Source organism: Agelaius tricolor, unplaced genomic scaffold (assembly GCF_023055355.1).
Source record: "Agelaius tricolor isolate 1412-34295 unplaced genomic scaffold, bAgeTri1.0.p SCAF_30, whole genome shotgun sequence".
Classification (NCBI taxonomy): Eukaryota; Metazoa; Chordata; class Aves; order Passeriformes; family Icteridae; genus Agelaius; species Agelaius tricolor.
In genome coordinates this window covers 4,272,536-4,297,336 of record NW_027269290.1, presented here as the reverse complement: position 1 = coordinate 4,297,336, position 24,801 = coordinate 4,272,536, and the positions used below count along the sequence as shown (strand labels likewise).

At 43.1% G+C, this 24,801-nt stretch overlaps 1 protein-coding gene across 3 annotated transcripts in view; it reads left to right on the top strand.

Annotated features, from left to right (window-relative positions):
- SRGAP2 (SLIT-ROBO Rho GTPase activating protein 2) overlaps window positions 1-24,801 on the top strand; it is a 123,020-nt gene that overhangs the window by 84,054 nt on the left and 14,165 nt on the right. For all 3 annotated transcript variants that reach the window (XM_071450434.1, XM_071450433.1, XM_071450435.1), the window contains exons 11-19: window positions 186-270; window positions 3,143-3,170; window positions 6,934-6,964; window positions 7,997-8,057; window positions 10,972-11,049; window positions 13,861-13,995; window positions 16,122-16,227; window positions 17,452-17,676; window positions 21,907-21,986. In XM_071450434.1, coding sequence (XP_071306535.1) covers window positions 186-270; window positions 3,143-3,170; window positions 6,934-6,964; window positions 7,997-8,057; window positions 10,972-11,049; window positions 13,861-13,995; window positions 16,122-16,227; window positions 17,452-17,676; window positions 21,907-21,986 — 829 coding nt within the window. The remainder of the gene's footprint in view (window positions 1-185; window positions 271-3,142; window positions 3,171-6,933; window positions 6,965-7,996; window positions 8,058-10,971; window positions 11,050-13,860; window positions 13,996-16,121; window positions 16,228-17,451; window positions 17,677-21,906; window positions 21,987-24,801) is intronic.

The window sequence follows — 24,801 nt, the reverse complement described above, 5'->3', positions numbered from 1 at the left end:
TTCTATAGCTGTAAATTCAGTGTCACTCTGTAAATTCAGGGTCACACTAAATTCAGTGTCACTCTGCAACTGCAAATTCAGTGTCACTCTGTAACTGTAAATCCAGTGTCACTCTGTAAATTCAGAGCATCCCCAGCCCCTGATCAGAGAGGTGATTGTCCCTCACCACCCTGTTTTCTCCACAGAAAATGAAGGAGTACCTGGAGGGCAGGAACCTGATCACGAAGCTCCAGGCCAAGCACGACCTCCTGCAGAAGACCCTGGGAGAAAGTGAGTGTGAGCTCCAGCCAGGCTGGCCATTTATTGAGCTCCTCAGCCCTGGATTAACCATGCAATGGCCATGCTGATGGTTTTTTTTTAATTAATTCCTCTGATCTGCATGAGGCAGATGAGTGGTGAACACCAAAATGCTGAATTTTAAGGCGTTAATGTGCATTTGTGTGCTGCCCCCTCCTTCACACCCATCCTGGTGAGCTCTTCTGGGGCCAAACCTGCTGAATTACTGATCAATTCAGAAATTTTAGTCTTCATTTGTGTTCTTTTCCTTTACACCCATCCTGGTGAGCTCTTTGTGATCTCCCTTGGGCCAAACCTGCTGATTTACTGATCAATTCAGGATTTTTGGCCTTCATTTGTGTTCCTTTCCTCTACACCCATCCTGGTGAGCTCTTCATGATCTCCCTTGGGCCAAAGATGCTGATTTACTCAGCAATTCAGAAATTTTAGTCTTCATTTGTGTTCCCCTCCTTCACACCCATCCTGGTGAGCTCTTCTGGGGCCAAACCTGCTGAATTACTCATCAATTCAGAAATTTTAGCCTTCATTTGTGTTCCCCTCCTTCACACCCATCCTGGTGAGCTCCTCATGATCTCTCTGGGGCCAAACCTGCTGATTTACTGATTAATTCAGAATTTTTAGCCTTCATTCTGTGGCAGTTTGGCTGCTCCTCACCTCTGTGGCTTCAACCCAGTGTTGAGCCCAGGCTTTTGTTAGGAGAAGCACAAACAAATTTCAGAGCATGTGAAATATGTTGCCTGTCTAGAGGGCATCAGTCAGGGGGCAGCAGCCAGAACTGAATATTCATTTGCTGTTAGAAGCAGAACAAAGGCAGATTTCTTTCCCTTCATGGTATGGGCAAATCCTGTTGGCCAAAAACACTTCAACTATGCACCCAAGTTTCCATAGAAACCTCCCTGCAGAGGAGAAGGTTTGAGCAGTCCAAATGTCAGGTCAGAAAGTGGATTTTGCCAGGCTCAGCTCAGTCCTGGGTTGTGTCTGGAGCTGGGCTGTGTGGCTGAGCTGAGCTCCCCACAAATCTGCTGGATGAAAACTCAGCCAGCATGTGGGCTTTGGAAACCCACTGAAAAACTGAAATACTTCTTGCTGCAGCAATCAAGAGTTTGGTGTTGATCAGAGATGAGGGGAGGATGTAGCTGGGTTTGGGTTGCTCATCATCTCTTCAGCTCTCCTGTGAGAAAGGGTGGCTGCAGGCAAAGTTTTGTGTGCTCAGGGCATTCTTGGTGTGAGTGTGAGTGGCAGAGTGGCTGCCCCTGGGGCTGCTGGCATTCCTGGCTCCTGCCTGACCTCTGCATTCCAGCCCTGCTTCCTCTTACCCTGCCTGCCCCCTGAGCCCAGCTCAGGCCGTGCTGGGCGGGGAAAGGAGAGGAAATTAAATGTGAATTCTGTATTGCTGTGTGGATTTAAAGGCTGCTTCTGTTCCCTCCATTTGCTTTTCGCAAATCAGAGCTTTGGTGGTGGCTCTGTGAAGGGAGCCAGTGAATGTCAGAAAAAATTCCTGCTGTCAATTCCTGTGAGATCAGAAAGAGCTGGGAAAGGGAGGAACTTCCCATTTCCCAGCCCACAGGAGCAGGTTAATGCTACAGACTGGGGACCATGCCTAGATTTATCCATAAAATGTCACTTAATTGGGAAATGGGCAAATAAAATTCCCTCCACGTGTCCCTAGAGCAGGGATAGGAGCTCTGCAGGAAAATGTGCCTCCAGCTGTGTGTCTGCAGTGCCTGGGAGCTTCAGGGGGTTGTTATTTTTTATTCTCCTCCCTGCCCCATCCTCAGGTGACGTTTTTTTAGTCGTGGTGGTGCAAATTGCCTTAATCTGAAGATGACAAGTTCCAGCAGTAAAAGTAGCAGCAAGTCCTCCTCTCTGCAAGTAATTATGTCCCTGCCTCCTGTCCCCATTTGTCACCCTAATGCAGGAGCCCCTTGATGCTGCCACAGTAATTTCTCTGTATGAATATTCCATGATGGAGAAAGGGGACAGATGGCTGGAAATTCTGCTGCAGAATAACATTTTCATGTAAATTATGCACTGTTTTGGCTTTTACAGTGGGGAGAGCAAAAGTGGCTCTCAAGATGTGCTCAGCTAATTGTCAGCCATCAGCAATTAGCTGCTTCCCTCACTCCTCCTTCCACCTCCCCAGGAGCAGGAAGACAACAGGAGGGAAGGTGCATTTTCAGCTGGTGGGAATCAGTGTGGTCTCACTGATTTTTATTTGGTTTTTTTTGCACCAAAAAGATGTTCCTGTCCCACTCCCAGCAGCACATCCTCCTCTCCCCTGCCTCTTCTGTTGGGATGTTTTAGGTGATGCTGAATTAGCAAGTCCCTGAGCTTGGCTGCTGCTGCTTCCTCGAAAACTCAGCCCAAGTTAATGGAGTGTTTTTTATAAATATGTTTATTAAAAACACCACTGAACGTCTGCCTCTGAAAATAGCTTTGGTGCCAGCACGTTCAGGCTGTGGGCTGACAAACGTGGGAATGTTTGCACTTTTCCTCAGGGGCTGGGGGAAGGAGAATCTCTTGCCCCACCAGTTCCCCTGAGAAGAGGGAGGCAGGGAGGGACTGACAAGCCCAGTTTTTTGGCAGAAGTCAACCATTAAAATGCTCAGGGAGGTTGATTTCTATTTAAAACCAAGAATTCACGTGGATAGGAGCGCTTGGACAGCCTGAGCTGGCTCCTGGTTGGGTTTGGTTTGGCAGGGCTGGGTTTGGTGCTGTCCTTGGAGCTTCCCCTCCTCTCTCCTCTGCTTTCCTCCACCTCCTTCCCAAATCCTCTGTAGAGAAATGTTAAAAGCATTTCCCCATTCCTCCCTCCTCACTCTGGATTTCTCTGTCTCCTCCACAGGTCAGCGGACAGACTGTGCCCTGGCCAGGTAGGTGTGGCTCAGGGAATTGTGGTTTTTAAGGAAAATCTGATGCAAATTGGTCATTCCAGATCAGTTACCAGCCCAGGATATGTGTCTGTTAGAAAAATACACTGATTTTAGAGTCACAGAATGGAATCATGGAGTGGTTTGGGTGGGAAGGGGCATTAAAGCTCACCCAGTGCCAACCTCCACTGTGCCTGATGCTCCAAATCCCATCCAGCCTGGCCTGGAACACTTCCAGAGATGGGGCAGGAGTTTAATAAATTTATTTAAATGTATACATTTATTAAAAATTAAATTTTTATATATGATATTTTTATAATTTTTATTTTTATAATTTTTAATTTTTATTTTTATTTTATTTTTATAAATATCATCATTTTTCACACACAGCTGAAGTATACAAAACACTGCTACCAAAACTAAAATTGTTACTATTAGAATAATCAAACCTATTTTACAAAGTTTCTTTAGCCAAAGTGCAAAGCTCCAACAAATTGTCTAAGCAAGAAATGCTCCAAAGGGATGGATTCAGGGGCTTTCTTTCATTTCAATCTCACTTATAGTTTACATCTCCCCTGTTTTGATGAACAACTGAAATATTAGACACTGTCTTACTCATCATTTTTTGCACACACTGAAGGATACAAAACACTGCTACCAAAACTACAATTATTACCATTAGAACAACCAAACCTATTTTACAAAGTTCCTTTAGCCAAAGTGCAAAGCTCCAACCATCAAACAAATTGTCTAAGCAAGAAATCCCCGTGTCCCAGGTGATGGATTCAGGGGCTTTCTTTCATTTCAATCTCACCTATAGTTTCCATATTCTCAAAATCTTGGCCAAACAATATTTATAAACCTTTCCTGTTTCATCTCCCCCCACATCTTCCCCATTTTGATGAACAAATAAAATATTAGACACTTACTCATCATTTTTCACACACTGAAGTATACAAAACACTGCTACTAAAACTACAATTATTACTATTAGAATAACCAAACCTATTTTACAATAGGTTTGATTTAGCCAAAGTGCAAAGCTCCAACCATCAAACAAATTGTCTAAGCAAGAAATCCCCATCTCCCAAGTGATGGATTCAGGGGCTTTCTTTCATTTAAATCTCAATTATAGTTTCCATATTCTCAAAATCTTTGGCCAAACAATCATATTTATAAACCTTTCCTGTTTCATCTCCCCCCACATCTTCCCCATTTTGATGAACAAATAAAATATTAGACACTCATAATTTTTCACACACTGAAGTACACAAAACACTGCTACCAGAACTACAGTTATTACCATTAGAACAACCAAACCTATTTTACAAAGTTCCTTTAGCCAAAGTGCAAAGCTCCAACAAATAGTCTAAGCAAGAGATGCTCCAGAGTGATGGATTCAGGGGCTCTGGGGCTGTGCATCCTCCTGCCTCATTAACAAGAGCAAGGTGATTACCACCAGCATGGACTCATTGCTGCTGTTCCCATTCCTCACTGCAAAGCCAAACTGACAGCTCCTAATTAGGCCCTGACATCTGTAATAATAAAATATTATTCATCATGAAACAATTTTAAATATCAAAGACTCGTGCTGGCTAACAGTTTAAAACCCACCTCGTTGTCTGTGACAGCCCATGGAATTGGATTTTTATTTATTTATTTTTTCTTTTTCATTCAGCATTTTTGATTTTTTTTTTACAAAAGGAATTTCCTCCAAATTAACACATTGTTCAGGCTTTTAAAAAAAATCACACTTCTAATCCCCTTATTTATAATTCAGCAGCCATCTGCCCTGGCAGGGAATTGGCTGCAGTGATACATTAGGCCCTCTCTGCCATTATCTCCCTTGCTTTCATTTTTACAAGAAACTAAAGGAATTTTAAACCCCAGCAATAAATTTTGAGGGGAAAACCCTGACAGAGCAGGGCTTTTTTCCTATTTTTCTGCCATTAATGTCTCACAACACCAACAGATGAGAGCAGACAGGCGAGGCTGGTGTGTGCTGCTGTTCCAGGGGGGGGTTTAATGTTATTTATTTATTTGAAATCTTATCAAAACCATCATAAAGACTCCACTGTGAACAGCACAGCCTGCTCCCAGCTGCTCTTCCCTGTGCAATTTATATCAAACTTCAGCCTGGAGCCCAGGATGGTGTCTGGTCAAAATGAAAATACCAGCGGTGACTTTTTTGTCAGGGCTCCCTTGTGCCTCGTGCAGGTTTTGAGCGATTTAAAGTCACTCACAATTTTCCTGGAGGTCCATAACAACTGGAGTGAGGCTCTGGAATTTTGGTTTACTGGGATTTTTGCTCTGGAATTTTGGTTGATTGGGGATTTCTGGCTCTGGAATTATGATTGACTGGGATTTCTGGCTCTGGAATTTTGGTTTACTGGGATTTTTGCTCTAGAATTTTGGTTTATTGGGATTTTTGCTCTGGAATTTTGGTTTACTGGGATTTCTGGCTCTGGAATTGTGTTTTACTGGGATTTTTGCTCTAGAATTTTGGTTTATTGGGATTTTTGCTCTGGAATTTTGGTTTACTGGGATTTTTGGCTCTGGAGTTATGATTGACTGGGATTTCTGGCCCTGGAATTTTGGTTGATTGGGGATTTCTGGCTCTGGAATTTTGGTTTACTGGGATTTTTGCTCTGGAATTTTGGTGCACTGGGATTTCTGGCTCTGGAGTTATGATTTACTGGGATTTCTGGCCCTGGAATTGTGTTTTACTGGGATTTTTGGCTCTGGAATTTTGGTTTATTGGGATTTTTGCTCTGGAATTGTGTTTAACTGGGATTTTTGCTCTGGCATTTTGGTTTATTGGGATTTTTGCTCTGGAATTTTGGTGCACTGGGATTTTTGGCTCTGGAATTATGATTGACTGGGATTTCTGGCCCTGGAGTTTTGGTTTTTTGGGATTTCTGCTCTGGAATTTTGGTTGACTGGGATTTTTGGCTCTGGAAATATGATTAACTGGGATTTTTGCTCTGGAACTTTGGTTTACTGGGATTTCTGGCTCTGGAGTTATGATTTACTGGGATTTCTGGCCCTGGAATAGTGTTTTACTGGGATTTTTGCTCTGGAATTTTGGTTTTCTGGGATTTTTGGCTCTGGAATTGTGTTTTACTGGGATTTCTGGCTCTGGAATTTTGGTTTACTGAGATTTCTGCTCTGGAATTTTGGTTCATTGGGATTTTTGCTCTGGAATTTTGGTTGACTGGGATTTTTTGCTCTGGAAATATGATTGACTGGGATTTTTGGCTCTGGAATTATGATTAACTGGGATTTTTGCTCTGGAACTTTGGTTTACTGGGATTTCTGGCCCTGGAATTTTGGTTTACTGGGATTTCTGGCTCTGGAGTTATGATTTACTGGGATTTCTGGCCCTGGAATTGTGTTTTATTGGGATTTCTGCTCTGGAATTTTGGTTTACTGAGATTTCTGGCTCTGGAATTTTGGTTTATTGGGATTTTTGCTCTGGAATTTTGGTTTATGGGGATTTTTGCTCTGGCATTTTGGTTTATTGGGATTTTTGCTCTGGAGTTATGATTGATTGGGATTTCTGGCTCTGGAATTTTGCTTTACTGGGATTTCTGGCTCTGGAATTTTGGTTTATTGGGATTTTTGCTCTGGCATTTTGGTTTACTGGGATTTTTGGCTCCTTCCCTGCTCCAGCGTGTGGCTGGGAGCCCTGGAGGGATGAGCTGGTGATGGGGGAGGATTATTCTGATTTTCTGCTCTTTTTTCCCCTCCTGCACCCCTGGACCAGTGGCCGGCGCAGCTCCACCGTGAGGAAGCAGGTAATCATTAAAACAATAATTAATTAACATTTCCCTCAGTGACAAGGCAGGGACGTGGTGTGGGAAGAGGAGGAGCAGTGGAAAACAAATTTTTTATCTGTCCCTCCCTGTCTTCCATGGACCTTTTCAGTCTTGTTGGAGAAACCCCTCAAACCTGGATGCAGAACCTCATTCATTTTCCATGAAAAAAATTAAAAATTGCTTTTACTCTGTGTTCTGACAGACCTGGAATCAAAAATCTAAAACCTTGTTCATTTTACATGGCAAAATTTAAAATTACCCTGTGTTTTGAGAGTCCTGGAATTAAAAATCCAAAATTTTGTTTGTTCATTTTTGTTTTGTTCATTTTCCTTGGCAAAATTTAAAATTACCTGGAATCAAAAATCCAAAACCTTGTTGATTTTCCATGGCAAAACTTAAAATTAACTGGAATCAAAAACCCAAAACCTCATTCATTTTCCATGACAAAATTTAAAATTGCTTTTACTCTGTGTTCTGACAGACCTGGAATCAAAAATCTAAAACCTCGTTCATTTTACATGGCAAAATTTAAAATTAACTAGAATCAAAAACCCAAAACCTCATTCATTTTCCATGACAAAATTTAAAATTGCTTTTACTCTGTGTTTTGGCAGACTTGGAATCAAAAATCCACAACCTTGTTGATTTTCCATGGCAGAATTTAAAATTCCAAATTTAAAGCTGCTCTCTTGTTGTGCCTTCCTGTAATAAAGATTTACAAAGCCTGGCTTTGTGCCCCTGGCCTTGGGGATAATTTGTTGCTTTTTGGTACCCAAGTGAGCTAAAATGTGGTTTTTTTTAAGATAGGGAGGACCCAAAAAATCTCTTGTTGCTACTTTAAGGATAAAGTTTGGGAATTCCAATTCAGTCTTGGGAGTTTTGGGATAAAGAGAGCAAGGTGTGATCTTGGTGTGCAGAGTCAAACCTTTCTCTTTTTTTATTATTTTTTATTTTTTTTTCCCCTCTTCACTCTGCATTCTGCTGCTGTTGCTGGGATTCCTCCCTGGGCAGGATTCCTCCCAAGCCATTCCCCTGGTGGTGGAGAGCTGCATCCGATTCATCAGCAGGCACGGTGAGTGTGTGGGACGTCCCTAGAAAACAAAATAAAAATACAATAAAATAGAAAATAAAATATTAAAAATTAAAATAAAATAAAATATTAAAAAATGAAATGAAATAAAATAAAATAAAATAAAATAAAATAAAATAAAATAAAATAAAATAAAATAACCTATGCATGGTGAGTTTTTGGGACATTCCAATAAAATAAAGTAAAATAAAATAAAATAACATAACATATGCACAGTGAGTTTGTGAGACATTCCAATAAAATAAAATAAAATAAAATAAAATAACTATGCATGGTGAGTTTTTGGGACATTCCAATAAAATAAAAATAAAATAAAATAAAATAAAATAAAATAAAATAAAATAACATATGCACAGTGAGTTTGTGGGACATTCCAATAAAATAAAATAAAATAAAATAAAATAAAATAAAATAAACCTATGTATGGTGAGTTTGTAAGATATTCCTTTAAAATCAAAATCAAATCAAATCAAATAACCTATGCTCGGTGAGTTTGTGTGACATTCCTATAAAATAAAATAAAATATAAAATAAAATATAAAATAAAATAACCTATGCACAGTGAGTTTGTGGGACATTCCAATAAAATAAAATAAAATAAAATAAAATAAAATAAAATAAACCTATGTTTGGTGAGTTTGTGGGATATTCCTATAAAATCAAAATCAAATAAAATCAAATCAAATAACATATGCACAGTGAGTTTGTGTGACATTCCTATAAAATAAAATAAAATAAAATAAAATAAAATAACCTATGCATGGTGAGTTTGTTGGACATTCTAATAAAATTAAAATAAAACAAAACAGCATAACATAAAAGAGTATAAAATAAAATAAAATAACCTATCTTTTAGAGGTTAAACCAATAAAATAAACCTTGTAAGGGATGTTCAGAGTGGCTCAGGAGCTTGTGCAGAAGCTGCCACGGAAGGAAAATGGCTCTGATTTCTGGTGTTGTGTGTGCTCCACATAACTGACCTTGCAAATGTTGTTTTGCCAACAATGCCCCTTTATTCCTTGCAGAATGAGCTGCCCATCCCTCCCCTGCTCTCACCTTCCTTTGAGCCCTGAAACGTGGCCTTCACCAGAACAATCATCCTCTTCATCAGGAGGAGGAGGAGGAGGAGGAGGAGGAGCACTCAGGGTGTTTGAATGCAGGAGGTCAAGCAGTGAATTAATTGTTCACTTAGTGCCACAGAGAGATGATTTATGCCTCTTTGGAAGGTTGACCTCTGCCAGCCTTGAATGCTGTGCATTTATTGCAGTTTGTTTTCATTTTTAATTTATATCATTTGTTAGTAGTGTGTGAAGCAGCTGTTAATTAGCACGTGGGGAGGGAGGTGGAATCCATCTTCATTAAGCAAGATGCAGGTCCTGCCTGTTTCCCTTGTCCCATTACTGTTTTAGAAACCATAATCTGGAGTCCCATTCTCATCAGCACTTGGAATAACCAAGTTACAGTTCTAGAATCAATCTAGAATCTGTCTTTAAGCCATATTTGGATATTTGCTGGAAAAATCCTTGAGCCCACGTTGGAGTGGGAGCTGATGGAGGATAAATCCCTCAGGATGATGCTGATTTCAGTACCAGGAGATGCTGATTTCACTCAGATTCTGCAATTGGTTATGATTTTTCCAACAGATTCAAGTGAATCCTTTTTAAATATTTTAAATGTTTTTCTCCTGGCACTGGTCAAAATCCTTGAGCCCATGTTGGAATAGGAGCTGATGGGAGATAAATCCTTCAGGATTATGCTGATTTCAGCATCAGGAGATGCTGATTTCACTCAGATTCTACAATTAGCTTTGATTTTTCCAACAGATTCAAGTGAATCCTTTTTAAATATTTTAAACATTTTCCTTCTGGCATTGGTCAAAATCCTTGAGCCCACATTGGAGTGGGAACTGGGGGATAAATCCCTCAGGGTGATGCTGATTTCAGCACCAGGAGATGTTGATTTCACTCAGATTCTACAATTGGTTATGATTTTTCCAACAGATTCAAGTGAATCCTTTTTAAATATTTTAAATGTTTTTCTTCTGGCACTGGTCAAAATCCTTGAGCCCATGTTGGAATAGGAGCTGATGGGAGATAAATCCTTCAGGATTATGCTGATTTCAGCATCAGGAGATGCTGATTTCACTCAGATTCTACAATTAGCTTTGATTTTTCCAACAGATTCAAGTGAATCCTTTTTAAATATTTTAAACATTTTCCTTCTGGCATTGGTCAAAATCCTTGAGCCCACATTGGAGTGGGAACTGATGGGGATAAATCCCTCAGGATTATGCTGATTTCAGCATCAGGAGATGCTGATTTCACTCAGATTCTACAATTGGTTATGATTTTTCCAACAGACTCAACTGAGTCCTTTTTAAATATTTTAAACGTTTTCCTCCTGGCATTGGTCAAAATCCTTGAGCCCACATTGGAGTAGGAACTGATGGGGGATAAATCCCTCAGGGTGATGCAGATTTCTCACAGATTCTACAATTGGCTTTGATTTTCCAACAGACCCAACTGAGTCTTTTTTAAACATTTTAAACGTGTTCCTCCTGGCATTGGTCATATTTTACTCCTGGCTGCTCCACTGCTGGTTTATGACTTCCTCTGGGTTGTAAAATCCTCTAGGGATCCTCCAGGGTGAGAGATAAGATCAATGGCTGTCAGAGCCCTGTTACTCCAGCAGTTTAGAAGGGTTAATAATTCTCCTGTCTGTGCTGAGTTCTGTTTTTTCATATTCTGGACATCTCAGGGAGAAGTGGCTTTTCAACAGCCTCCTCTGCCTTTGTTCTTGTTTCTCCTTTACCACAGGAGCTGCAGCTGCTGAAGGTGCCATCCTCTTTTATCTAATCCATCTTATCTTGTCATCAGCATCTCTTGTTTTCCTGCAGGTTTGCAGCATGAAGGAATTTTCAGAGTCTCTGGGTCCCAGGTTGAAGTGAACGACATCAAAAATGCGTTTGAGAGAGGTAAGGAACAGCTCCTCCCACAGCCCAGGAGTTACTGCCAGATGTGGGGATTGATTTGTGTGAGCCCTCAGAACTGCCCTGAGTGCAGCTCCCTTCTTTTCTGTCCCTTTGATTTTTGTGTTTCCCGAGTGAGGCTCTCCCAAACACCTCCCTGGTGCTCATTAACCTTGGATTCTCACTTGTTTGCTGTTGTGCTTTGTACCCTGTGGAGTGTCTGTGTAATAAATATTCTGAATTCAATCTCCTCTCATGTCTGATAGCTTATTGATTGTTTGCAACACTAAAGGACGTAGAGGATTTCATTATGAGGTGTAACTGCAGTTTCCTCCCCTCTCCCCAGCTCTTTGTGTGCTGGAGGATGAATTTCCATGGCTTTTTTCTCTCTTGTTGAGGCGCAGCTTGGCTACATTTATTCAAAATACCAGCAAGGGAGAGGGGGAAATTTCAAGAGAGTGTTAATTTGAGGTGGCTGTTAATAGATGGGATTTTTCCTCTCTGGGAAGAGCCATTCCACACAAAGGCAGGGAGCAGTTGGGAGCCTCCTGCCTCATCAGCTCCGTGCTGGGCTCTTCTCCCTGGCAGGGCAGGTTCAGAGGAGCTGCTCCTCAGGCCCTCCCTGGGAACAACAGGGCCTCTGTTAATCCCTGGAATCTGTGCTCCCAAAGAATTGGATCCGTGGTTTTCCCTGCTTGCTGCTGCTGCTGCAGAAGGGCAGGCATTAATTGGCTTTATTTTGCTTTTGGGGGAGAGGGAATTGGAATGAGCAACGTGTGGTGGGTGATGTCACCTGGCCTCAGCTCCATCTACCTGAGAGTGAACACCCTCAGGAGGCAGGAATGTGTGTCACAGTCAGGAAAAGCATCAGAATCAGATTTTTATATTAAAAAATACCAGTTTGGGGAAATACCCACTTTATTAGAATCAGATTTTTATATAAGCAAGGTTTTATATAAAAAAATACCAGATTGGAGAAATACCCACTTTATCAGAATTGGATTTTTTAATAAAGAATTTTTTATATAAAGAAATACCAGTTTGGGGAAATACCCACTTTATTAGAATCAGATTTTTATATAAGAAATTTTTATTTAAAGAAATGCCAGTTTGGGAAAATACCCACTTTATCAGAATTAGATTTTTTTATAAGCAAGGTTTTATATAAAAAAATACCAGTTTGGGGAAATACCCACTTTATCAGAATCAGATCTTTATATAAGAAATTTTTATTTAAAGAAATACCAGTTTGGGGAAATACCCACTTTATTAGAATCAGATTTTTATATAAGAAATTTTTATTTAAAGAAATACCAGTTTGGGGAAATACCCACTTTATCAGAATCAGATTTTTATATAAAAAAATACCAGCTTGGGGAAATACCCACTGGTTCCATGCAGAAATAAAAAAGAGGATTTTTTTCCCCACCTTCATCTCACTTGTCTCTGTAAAATCTGTGATGTAGAGGACTGCCAAAGTTAACAATAAGGTCCCTGCAGTTTATTACTTCATGCAGAGCCCTTGGTGGCAGTTAATCCCAGGGATAGTGCTCGGGTTTGGAGTGGCCCATTTGTTATCCTGTGTGTTATTAAGATAATAGGCAAGCTTTGGTAATTCCAGTCACATAATGGATATATATAGCTTCAATTTGAGGATTGCCCCATCATTAAATCTAATTATGGCTGATAGGGAGTTTTCCCCAGGGAGCAACTCCTTGAGTGAGCATCTTCCCTCTGGTAGTGCAGGCAAACCATGATGGATCTGCAGCCACAAATCGTCCCAGAAACTCTTTCCCCACCCCATTCCCTGGGTCTGCACACACCTGGGCCAGGTGATGCTTGTGTCCCTGTGATTGTGATGCTCCTGTGTCCCCTGTGCCACCTGGGCCAGGTGTGTGATGCTCTATGTGTCCCCTGGGCCAGGTGTGGGATGTTTCTGGGTCACCTGGGCCAGGTGTGTCATCTTTGTGTGTCCCCTGGATCCCCTGAGCCAGGTGTGGGGTGCTCCTGTGTCCTCTGAGTCACCTGGGCCAGGTGTGTGATGTTCCTGTGTCACCTGAGCCAGGTGTGTCATCTTTGTGTGTCCTCTAAGCCAGGTGTGTGGTGCTCCTGTGTCCCCTGAGTCACCTGGGCCAGGTGTGTGATCTTTGTGTGTCCTCTAAACCAGGTGTGTGATCTTTGTGTGTCCCCTCTATCACCTGGGCCAGGTGTGTGATGCTCCTGTGTCCCCTGTGTCCCCTGGGCCAGGTGTGTGGTGCTCCTGTGTCCCCTGTGCCACCTGAGCTGCAGTTTTGGGTCACCTAAAGCCCCCTGTCAGGTGCTGGAGCTGTGATGTTCTGCCCAAAACACCTGGAGTGTGTCTGCAGCAGGAGCACCACCACACCCCCCTGGGTGACATTTGGGTGACATTTGGGTGACATTTGGGTGACAGAGCTGGCCCAGGTGTCCTGGCATCCCTGGCAGAGCTTCCCACCTGGGGATCTCTCTGTGCCTCACCCTTGCCGTGCAGCTGGGGTGGCTGGAATGAGCACAAATCCTTTCCTCCAGTGTTTGGTTTCCTCCAGTGTTTGGTTTCCTCCATTGTTTTGATTTCCTCCAGTGTTTGATTTCCTCCAGTGTTTCATTTCCTCCAGTGTTTCATTTCCTCCAGTGTTTCATTTCCTCCAGTGTTTGATTTCCTTTCAGTGTTTGATTCCTTCCAGTGTTTGATTCCTTTCAGTGCTTGGTTTCCTCCAGTGTTTGATTTCCTCCAGTGTTTGATTTCTTCCAGTGTTTGGTTTCCTCCAGTGTTCTGATTTTTCTCTCCTTGCTCCTAAGGGGAAGATCCCTTGGCTGGGGACCAGAATGACCACGACATGGATTCCATAGCAGGAGTCCTCAAGCTCTATTTCAGAGGTCTGGAGCACCCCCTGTTCCCCAAGGACATCTTCCATGACCTGATTGCCTGTGTCAGTAAGTACATGAAGAACTGCAAAGAAATTGGATTCATTTTCCTCATCCCCCCGCTTGTCTTCCCTCCCTTTCCCCTTTTTTTCCTGACTCCAGGGTGAGATTTTGGGGTTTCTCTGGCTGGGTTTGTGCTGCTGGGCTGGTTTCTGTTACCCAGTCACCTTTTCACAGCCATCCTTGCTCTGACATCAGTGAACAAGGAGATGGAAATTCACAGATTTTGAGGGCTGTGTGAGGGGGTTTTGTGAGCCAGTGCTTGGTGACAGGATTCTTTTAAAAGAGAATAAAGCAAAAAAACCTCTTTTGTGTAAAATAATCTTGAAGAGCTGTCATCAGAGGATGTCAGAAATGGCCTCTCTGAGGCAGGGATCACCAGCAGGGTTCCCTGGATATCTGCTTTCCCTGGATGTCTGCTGCCATGCTCCTGTGTGCTGGCCTCAGCTGACAAGGTAGTTTTTATTCATGCTCCTTTTAGCTTCATACCCACAAGGGACCATCCACTGCCTCCTGCTCCAGCATATCAATCATCAGAGCACTCACTGTTAACATTTTTCATGGTTACTAAAGGTGTTTCTGCCAGGCAGAGGGTTGTTTGTGGTTTCTGTGTTGTTTTTTAAGTGGCCTGGCTCTTGCTACATCCCCCAGAACTGAAGAATGATTCCATTGTCCAAGCAGAGAAATGGCCTTTGCAGGGACAGCCCCTCAAGAGAGGCAGAAGATCACTGAGCAGACAGCTTCAGAACTGGCCTGTGCTTTTCTGCTCCTGATAAATGCATTTCCAGACTTGGATTTGTGTTATGTTGAGAAGCAAAATCCCCTTTCCCCCTAAGGAGCTCTCCCTTGTGATCTGATTGATGCTGCCCACTTGTTTCTCAGCAGGCTGCTGCACACAGAGCCCTTTGCTCAGCCTTTAGCTATGTTCATTTGAGTGTTCCAGCTCCTGCTTTTCAAACACCCACCTTTCCCAGCTGCCCTGAAGGAGCCCTTGTGCCAGGTGACATCCAGAGCTCCCACGCTCGCAGGGTGGAGGAGCCACGGGGGGTGGGAGGGTCAGGACAGACGGACACCAGAGATCTCTGAAGCCAGGGCTTGGAATTTGGGGTTTCTGCCACAGCTGCCACAGCTCAGAGCAGGCCTGAGGGAAGTAAAGACAGAGGTAAAGAGGATGAGAGAGAGTGTGGTGGTGTTCACAGGGATCCAGGATGAGGGAAGAGATGAGGATCTTGACTCCATGTTTCAGGAGGCTGATTTATTATTTTATGATATATATTATATTAAAACTATACTAAAAGAATAGAAGAAAGGCTTTAATCAGAAGGCTTGAAAGGAAAGAAATGGAATGATAATAAAATCTTGTGTCTGACCAGAGAGTCTGAGCCAGCTGGGCTGTGATTGGCCATTAATTAGAAACAACCACATGAGCCCAATCCCAGATCCACCTGTTGCATTCCACAGCAGCAGATAACCATTGGTTACATTTTGTTCCTGAGGCTTCTCAGGAGAAAAAATCCTAGCAAAAGGATTTTTCAGAAAATATGGCTGTGACAAGAGAGGATGAGAGGATAAAAGAGTAGAGAGCAAAGTTCCCCTTACAATAAATCTTCTTCTGTGTTGAATATTCTGATTCTCACTGACCAATCTAATATAAGATACAAATCCTACAGCATTTCCATACAGCCTATAAGAATCATTACATTACCATACTGTGTTACATTTTAAACCCTAAAAACTCCTCTTTGGGCCCCTTCTGCCAAGCTGTAGGGTCTGCTCTGAGCCTTGGGCCTGTCTGCAAGCAGAGGGTGTTGTTCCATCAAAAGGGGATCACCTTCAGTGGCCACACCATTGTTTTCCAATTGTTCAGTAACTGAGGGATCTCAAAGCTTGCTTTCATTTCAATCTCACTTACAGTTTCCATATTCTCAAACTCTTTTGCCAGGCAATCATATTTATAAGGCTTTCCTGTTTCATCTCCCCCCACAGCAGGGAGGTGTTTGGGCTTTGCCAGCAGGTTCTGCAGCCACATCCCCTCCTGCTGGTCTCTGCTGGCTGCCCAGTGAGCAGGGCAGGGCTCCTGGTGGCCCTGGGGCTGTGGCACGGGGGTGACTCTCTCTGTGCTCTCTCTTTTCCAGCCATGGACAATTTGCAGGAGCGAGCGCTGCACGTCCGGAAGGTGCTGCTGAACCTGCCCAAGACCACCCTGATTGTCATGAGATACCTCTTTGCATTCCTCAATCAGTGAGTACCCCTGGGAGCACCTTCAGAGCCTTTGATTTGCAGCTCTGCAGGTTCTGGGGTGGTTTTATAGGCTGGCCTCAGTTGCAGAGGTGGGAAGGAGCATTCCCTTAAAATTAGGCCTCCTCCTTTTTGAGCTGGCATTGAGGAATGTGCTCAGTGGCCCTGCCAGGTGCTCCTGTGCTGCCTCTCTGCTCCAGCAGCTGCCCACAAACCCTTCCCTGGCACCCCTGCCTCCCAGGGCTCTGCTGGGAGAGAAACTCTCTCTGGGATAAACATGGAATTATTGAGGGTGGACAGGGCAGGGACACCTTCCTCCATCCCAGGCTGCTCCCAGCCCTGCCCAGCCTGGCCTTGGGCACTGCCAGGGATGCAGGGGCAGCCCCAGCTGCTCTGGGCACCTGTGCCAGGGCCTGCCCACCCTCACAGGAAGGATTTCTTCCCAATATCTCACTTCAGTTCCCAAACTCTCTTTCAGTTTAAATCCATTCAGTTTTAATCCTGCTGTAACCCTGGACTTGAGCTGGGCTGCAGGTGGGCTCTGAACAAGAATAGCAGAGAAGAAATAAAGTCAAATATGAAAATCAGCACCCAGAGCTTTCAAACTCGCCTTGCAGTTTCTGTGTCATTTCTCACTAAATACCACCAGTGTCTCATTTCTTACCTGGATCCAGAACATTTGTGTCCCATAAAGCCCAAAACTGAGCTCACCTGTGTTCTGAGCAGAGGATGGTGATGGTGTGTGATATTTTTGGGGTCCTCAGGATGAAGGAGGAATTGAGAATATGATTCCATGTTCTTAGAAGGCTAATTTATTATTATATTATATTATATTATATTATATTATATTATATTATATTATACTATAATATACTAAAGAATACAGAAAGGAGACAGACAGAAGGCTACAAAGAATGATAATGAAAACTCCTGGCTCCTTCCAGAATCCAACACAACCTGACAGTGATTGATCATTAAATTAAAACAATCACATTAAACCAATCAAACACTCACCTGTTGGATAAACAATCTCCAACCACATTCCAAAGCAGCAAAACACAGGAGAAGCAAATCAGACAATTATTGTTTTCCTTTTTCTCTGAGGCTTCTCAGCTTCCCAGGAGAAGAATTCCTGGGGAAGGGATTTTTCAGGAAATATGGCAGTGACAATGGTGATGATGATGATTTCTGCTGTTCACCCTCCTTCCCACCTCTGTTTTTTTGCAGTTTATCTCAGTTCAGTGAAGAGAACATGATGGATCCCTACAACCTGGCCATCTGCTTTGGGCCCACGCTGATGTCTGTGCCCGAGGGCCATGACCAGGTCTCCTGCCAGGCTCACGTCAATGAACTGATCAAAACCATCATCATCCAACACGAGAACATCTTCCCAGGGCCCAGGGAGCTGGAGGGCCCAGTCTACAGCAGAGGTGGAAACACAGAGGATTACTGGTATGATGGGTGCTCTGAGCAGAGCCATGGCTGCACGTTTATCCATGGGTTAGGATGCTGCAGCAGTGTTGGCTAATTCAGGATTTCTTTTATATATTTATATATATATATATATATATATATATATATATATATATACATAATAATATTAAATATATATACATAATAATATTAAATATATATATACATAATAATATAATATATATACATAATAATATTATATATATACATAATAATATTATATATATTATTACATATATAATATTGTATAGAATATATTATAAAATATATATAATATTTTATATTATATATTTTAATGTATATAATATATATTTATATTGAATCTGTTTTTAGCAGCAAAGATGGCTCTGGTCCCTCTGGAGAGTCCTCAGCTTTAAAGAAATAAGCTGGTATAAAGTAGCTATTCAGTTGTCAAACCTCACTCACTTATCTTGAAGGGCAAGGCTGTGGAGGGATTTTCTTGGATGTTCTGGTTTGGTAGCTGCCAAAATCAATCTCTTTTTGTTGTTTTTTGGGGTTTTTTTGCCTTTTCTCTCTGCTTTTCTGGAGTGCCTTTGCTTCAGCCCCAGGGGTCACTTGCAGCTGAACCTCCAAGGCTGTGGCACAGTTGAATTTCCAGGGCTGCAGGGGGGGAGGGAAGAGGCAGGAATGCAAAATCACCATTTCCATGCAGCCTGGAGCTCCAGAGGCCTGGCCACGTGCTCAGGCTCAGAGCACATCTGGAAGCAATTCAGGCAGAGCAGCTCCTGTCATCTGGGCAGGGGGGAGAGGAAAGGAAAGGAAAGGAGAAGAGAGGAGAGGGGAAAGGAAAGGAAAGGAGAGGGGAAAGGAAAGGAAAGGAAAGGAAAGGAGAAAGGGGAAAGGAAAGGAAAGGAGAAGGGGAAAGGAGAAGGAGAAGGGGAAAGGAGAAGGAGAAGGGGAAAGGAGAAGGAGAAGGGGAAAGGAGAAGGAGAAGGGGAAAGGAGAAGGAGAAGGGGAAAGGAAAGGAGAAGGGGAAAGGAGAAGGAGAAGGGGAAAGGAAAGGAGAAGGAGAAGGGAAAGGGGAAAGGAAAGGAAAGGGGAAAGGAAAGGAAAGGAAAGGAGAAGGGGAAAGGAGAAGGAGAAGGGGAAAGGAGAAGGAGAAGGGGAAAGGAAAGGAGAAGGGGAAAGGAAAGGAAAGGAGAAGGGGAAAGGGGAAAGGAAAGGAGAAGGGGAAAGGGGAAAGGAAAGGAGAAGGAGAAAGGAAAGGAGAAGAGGAAAGGAGAAGGGGAAAGGAAAGGGGAAAGGAGGAAGGGAAAGGAAAAAGGAAAGGAGGAAGGGAAAGGAAAAAGGAAAGGAGGAAGGGAAAGGAAAGGAAAAAGGAAAAGAAAAAGGAAAGGAAAGGCTCTGCTTCCCTCCCGCCTGAGCTGCTCCCTCCCTCTGAGGATCAGGAATGTTCATTTGTGCCCCACTTCTCCCCCCATCACTGCTCCTGCTCTCCTCCAGCCTCACAGCAATGGCAATGGTTATTTTCATGGCTAACATAAATAGGTTTTTTTAAATGCAGTCACTGTGGGGACAGAGCAGGCCTTGTTCCCCTGGCTTGTCTCAGAGCTGTGGGATCGCTCCTCATTCAGAGGCTCCTCCAAACTCACTGCTGTGTGCGCAGCACTTGCCAAAACCTTTTGGAAATTCTCTTCATTTCACCCCTCTCTCTGATGTTTTTAGCTGATGTTATATATGAAGGAATTGCAGGGGAAAAAAAAACAAAAAAAACAACTTAATAATATTTATGGCCTTCAGGAAACACAGTAATTTGGACAAGAAGTTTTGTGCCATGAGGTGAAGGGAATAAAAGTGTGGATGGGACCCTCAGGAATCATTGATCAGCCCCTGGCCCTGCCCAGACACCCCAAAATCCCACCCTGAGCATCCCTGGGAATTTAGGTGGAAAATGCAGCAAGGATAGATTTTCTCCAAATTGAAAATGAAGAGGTTTTGTTTTTATGATGACCTAGGAAGTTTACCAAAATGTAACTTTAATGAATTTCATTTGTTAAAATTACACTTATAAAAGACAGGATTTTAGGTGGGAAATACAGCAAAGACAAATTTTTTAGGTGGGAAATGCAGCAAGGAGAGGTTTTCTCATTTTCATTTTCAAATTGAAAATGAAGAGGGTATTTTTTTTTAGGTTCCATCAGTAATTTTATGATGATCTAGGAAGTTCACCAAAATGTAACTGTAATGAATTTAATTTGTTAAAATTATACTTATAAAGGACAGGTTTTTAGATGGGAAATGCAGCAAGGACAGGATTTTAGGTGGAAAATGCATCAGGGACATTTTTTTAGGTGGGAAATGAAGCAAACACAATTTTTTAGGTGGGAAATACAGCAAGGACAGGATTTTAGGTGGAAAGTGCAGCAAGGACAATTTTTTAGGTGGAAAATGCAGCAAGGAGAGGTTTTCTCATTTTCATTTTCAAATTGAAAATGAAGAGGGGTTTTTTTTTTTAGGTTCCATCAGTACTTTTATGATGATCTAGGAAATTTAACAAAATGTAACTTTAATTAATTTCGTTTGTTAAAATTATAATTATAAAAGACAGGATTTTAGGTGGGAAATACAGCAGGGACAGGATTTTAGGTGGGAAATGCAACAAGGACAATTTTTTAGGTGGAAAATGCAGCAGGGACAGGACTTTAGGTGGGAAGTGCAACAAGGGCACTTTTTTAGGTGGAAAATGCAGCAAATACATTTTTTTCGGTGGGAAATGGCAGCAAGGACAGGATTTTAAATGGGAAATTCAGCAAGGACAATTTTTTAGGTGGAAAATGCAGCAAGGACAGATTTTTTTTAGGTGGAAAATGCAGCTTTTTGGGTGGAAAATGCAGGTTTTTAGGTGGAAAATGCAGGTTTTTAGGAAGCATTGCTGGGTAAGAACGCGGCCCCGTGCGGGGTTTGGAGCTGCAGCTGTGCTCGACGTGACTTCACAGTCTGGGTGAAACTTTAGCCCTCGGTGCTGCTTCCTCCTGGGGCCTCCAGCTGGCTCCAGAGGCTTCTGTAAACTTTATTAAAGAGCATAAAAGGCTCTGCAAAGCCTGGGAAGGGCTGATGGCTGAGGTGCTGGCTCAGGAGAGGTTGGGCAGTCCTGTGGATTAAGCAGAATAAGGAGCCAGAATTGTTCAGACATTTCAGCTCTTCTCATTTTTGGTTTTTTTTTTTTTTCTGTTTTCCTCATGTTTAAAAGAGCACAGGAGGTAGACTGCCAAAAATAGAATTATTTTAACCGTTGCAGGGCCAAAATGAGGGATGAAGTTCCTCCTTGTGTGACGAAGATTAAAAATCACCTTTAAGGAGTCACAGGAGGCAGCAAAGGAGTTTTCTGGTGTAAGATGAAGAGCCAGCAGTGGTTTTTAGCCCTTTTTTTTCCCTCCTGAGAGAGGCAGGCAGGGCTGCCAGCTGGCAGCAGCTCTGTGGAGCTGCTTGGGAGAGGCAATGGATCCTCTTCCAGTTTCCCTTCTGCTCGTGTCCAGAGGGAGCTGCTCCTACAACAACATAACCTTTGCTTGCCACTTGTTGTCTCTCGATCCTCTCAAAGCTTTTCTTCATGCCAAACATAAAATGAGTCCTCTTGGTAGTTCAGGTGCTCTGGAATCTTTATTTACAGGCAGCTAATTGGGCTGTGGGAGTTGTTGGGGGAAATGAATGGGACATTTAGGGTGGTGATAAAAGGGATGGAGGGAGATGACAAACACAGACCTGGAAATAGCAGGTTATAAATCAAGGAACGATTTCCCCCAGGAAGTTGCAGCTTTCTCATCAGCTATCTAATGAGCTAATTAGAGCAGTGGAGAATGCAGCCAGGGGAATCATCCTGGCAGGGCAGGGAGGAGCTGGACCCAGCCTGGCACTGCTGTGGGAGTGCTCAGCACCTCCAGGGCTCCAGGCTGTGAGATGTGAGGGTGGACTTTGCTGATAGCACTCAGAAGGGGTCACCCAGATGTTTGGTTTGGCTGATCACAAAGGATTCAGCTCCATTTTCACCCACAGCCACTTCAGCACATGCATCCACAAAGTGTCTGTGGCAGCAAAATCTAAACATTGACTCCTGCTGGGGATTCCCAGTTCTGTGTGGCTGCTCTCCAGGATATCCCCAGCTCTGTCTGATTGCTTTCCAGGATGTTCTGTCTGCTTGGGACCCCAATTCCCAGCAGTCACAGCTGTCCCTGTCTCCTTCTGTTGCAGTGAAAGCCCCCATGGAGAGAGAGCCCTGACAGAAGATTCAGTGCAGGATGCCACAGCTGAGCACCACACCAGTGATGATGGTATGGGAAACCTGCTGTGTACTGGGGAAACTGGTGCAGCCTGCCCTGGGGGAGGCTTAAAGATGCAAAGTGGAGTTTAAGCCAGAATTCTCACTGGAAGCATCACTTTGAGGCAGCGTTTGGTGGCAGGAGGTACAAAGGCGTAGGATCAGAGGGAATATCCAGAATTACCTGGCAATTTTGGACAATTTTGAACATGTCTCTGCCTCTCATGGGGTCTCAGCAGGAGGCTGGGTGTGTTTCAGTGTCCTCTCCCTGTCCCCTCTGCCTGTGCCAGGCATTTCTGCTGCCAGTGGCTCAGGAAGGAGAATTGAGAGTGCTCAAAGCCCTTGAAGGGAGAGCAAAACACCCCCAGACCTGCTCGTCTTCCTCTGAGAGCTGGGGTTTAGAGCAGACACTCCTGAGGGTCTCTCTCAGAGATCATTTTTGGATTTCCTTAAGGAAGCTCAGTTAACATTTCTTGTCTGATCAGTGAAAAGAGGCACCAAGGCTGAGAATTCCAGGATATTTCCTAAGGAAAAGGTGGCACTGCAGTCATGGGAACATCCTGTGAGCCCCCTCCAGAGCAGAGGAAGGATGAAGTGGCTGATGTGAAATGATGATCCCTGGCTGTAGGACTCTGCTTTTCGTTGATGGAGTGACAAAATTATCTTTTGTCCTTTTAAAAAAGGAAAAAACCTAGAAGTTTCTCTCTTCTCCGTAAAGAGCTTTGTTATTTTGCCTTTTATTAAAACTTCCTGTTTCCAGCACTGCCACAGCACCCATCCTGCTGGGTTTTAGAGCAGACAGTGCTGAGGGCATCTCAGATCTCAGCTCCTGTTGCTGCTTGCCCTCAGTCACTTGGTGCTGGTGGGGCTTTTTGGGGGCAGATGCTTCTGCTCTGCTCCCTCAGCCTCTATCTGGCTCAGATGGATTTACACCATTACTTTCTCAAGCCCTGCTGCCTCCTTGCAGCCTTGAGGCAGCTCCAGAGCCAGTTCTGGAGCTCCCAAGGAGTAGCTGGAAGAGCTGTGCCTCAGGTTTGGCCTCTCAGCCCATCTGAGTTTCTTCCTGTGGTGCAGAGATCTCTGTGTGGAGTGGCAGATCTCCCTTTGATCAGGGCAGAGGAACCACAAATCTCTTTTCTCCAGGAAAGAACTCAATTTCCATGGATTGCTTGGCTGCATTAAAGCTCCTTTAAAGTAATTAGAGGGAGCCCACTGGGGCTGTGTGGTTGAGCTCATCTCCATTCCCCTGATCCCTGCCCACAACCAGGAGCTGCCTGAATACACATTTACACTCAAACACTGGCAGATTTTTTTATTTTTTTTTTTTCAGAGCCTTAAAAATAATCCAGGGGAATCCCACATTGATTTTCCTGAGTATCTTAAATGCCCTTATTGTGCTTCTGTGTAGTACCAGAGTCCTGCAGGGAGCTGGATTAGTGGCAGGGCATGGCTGGAGCTGCTGTGAGCTCTGTAGGAGTGGGCACAGAGCATCTTCTGTGCCTCACCCCTGCACCAAGCCCAGCTCTGGAGGCACTGGGTGTTTGACACTTGGATGAGCAGCAGGGCTCCCACTGTGCCAGAATTCCTCTCTCCTGGCTCAGGTGAGCCTCACAGGCAGCAGAAATTTCCTTCTGAATTGATGCTTTATTTCTGAAACAGCTCGGAATGAGAGGATGTTTCCCACCCCTGCCTGCCCAGGGGATTCATTTCAGCTGCTTTTAAGGAAGAGAACCCTGGGGAGATTTTTGTCTGGAACAAACCTGATTGCTTCCCACCTCTGAAAGCCTTTTTATTTTAATGAAACACTAATTCTGCCCTTGCCGCTTCCATTATTGTTGGCTTGAATTGCTGTGAGGGGATTTAGGGCTTGGAAAATACAAATGTGCCCTCTGATTTCCAAAAGTGACAGTGCCACCTCTCCAATGACACTGGGCAAACCAGCAGCCCATCAAATTTCTCCTCCTCCATAAAAGAATGCAAAACAATCAGTTATTCACAGAAAGTGTGTGAGAAAGTTCGTTACAAGAATGTAAACATCAGAAGGCTTAAAAGAACTTTAAAAAAATAAAATAAATAACAAATAAATAATTAAATAAACAGGGTGACAGGGTTGTTGGGGGATCATCTGTGGGGTCTTTGGGGTGTCTGTGGGCTCTTGTTGCTTTAGGACAGGAAATAAAACCATGTGGACTCTGGAATCTCCAAAGTAAAAAAGAAAGAGGTTTAATTTCTGACTCTTAACATTTATAAATTTCCAAAAATGACTCTGGATTGGAGGGTGACAGTGCCACCTCTCCAGATCAGCTGTCCATCAAATTTCTCCTCCTCCATAAAAGAATGCAAATCAGTTATTCACAGAAAGTGTGTGAGAAAGTTCGTTACAAGAACGTAAACATCAGAAGGCTTAAAAGAACTTTAAAAAATAATAAAATAAATTTAAAAAAAAATTAATTTATTAAAAATATATCAATAATAAATAAACAGGGAGACAGGGTCTTTGGGGCATCATCTGTGGGGTCTTTGGGGGATCATCTGTGGGCTCTTGTTGCTTTAGGACATGAAATAAAACCACGTGGACACTGGAATCTCCAAAGTAAAAAAGAAAGAGGTTTAATTTCTGACTTCAACATTTATAGTTTTCCAAAAGTGACCCTGGATTGGAGGGTGACAGTGCCACCTCTCCCATGACAAACCAGCAGCCCATCAAATTTCTCCTCCTCCATAACAGAATGCAAAACAATCAGTTATTCACAGAAAGTGTGTGAGACAGTTCGCTACAAGAATGTAAACATCAGAAGGCTTAAAAGAACTTTAAAAAATAATACATA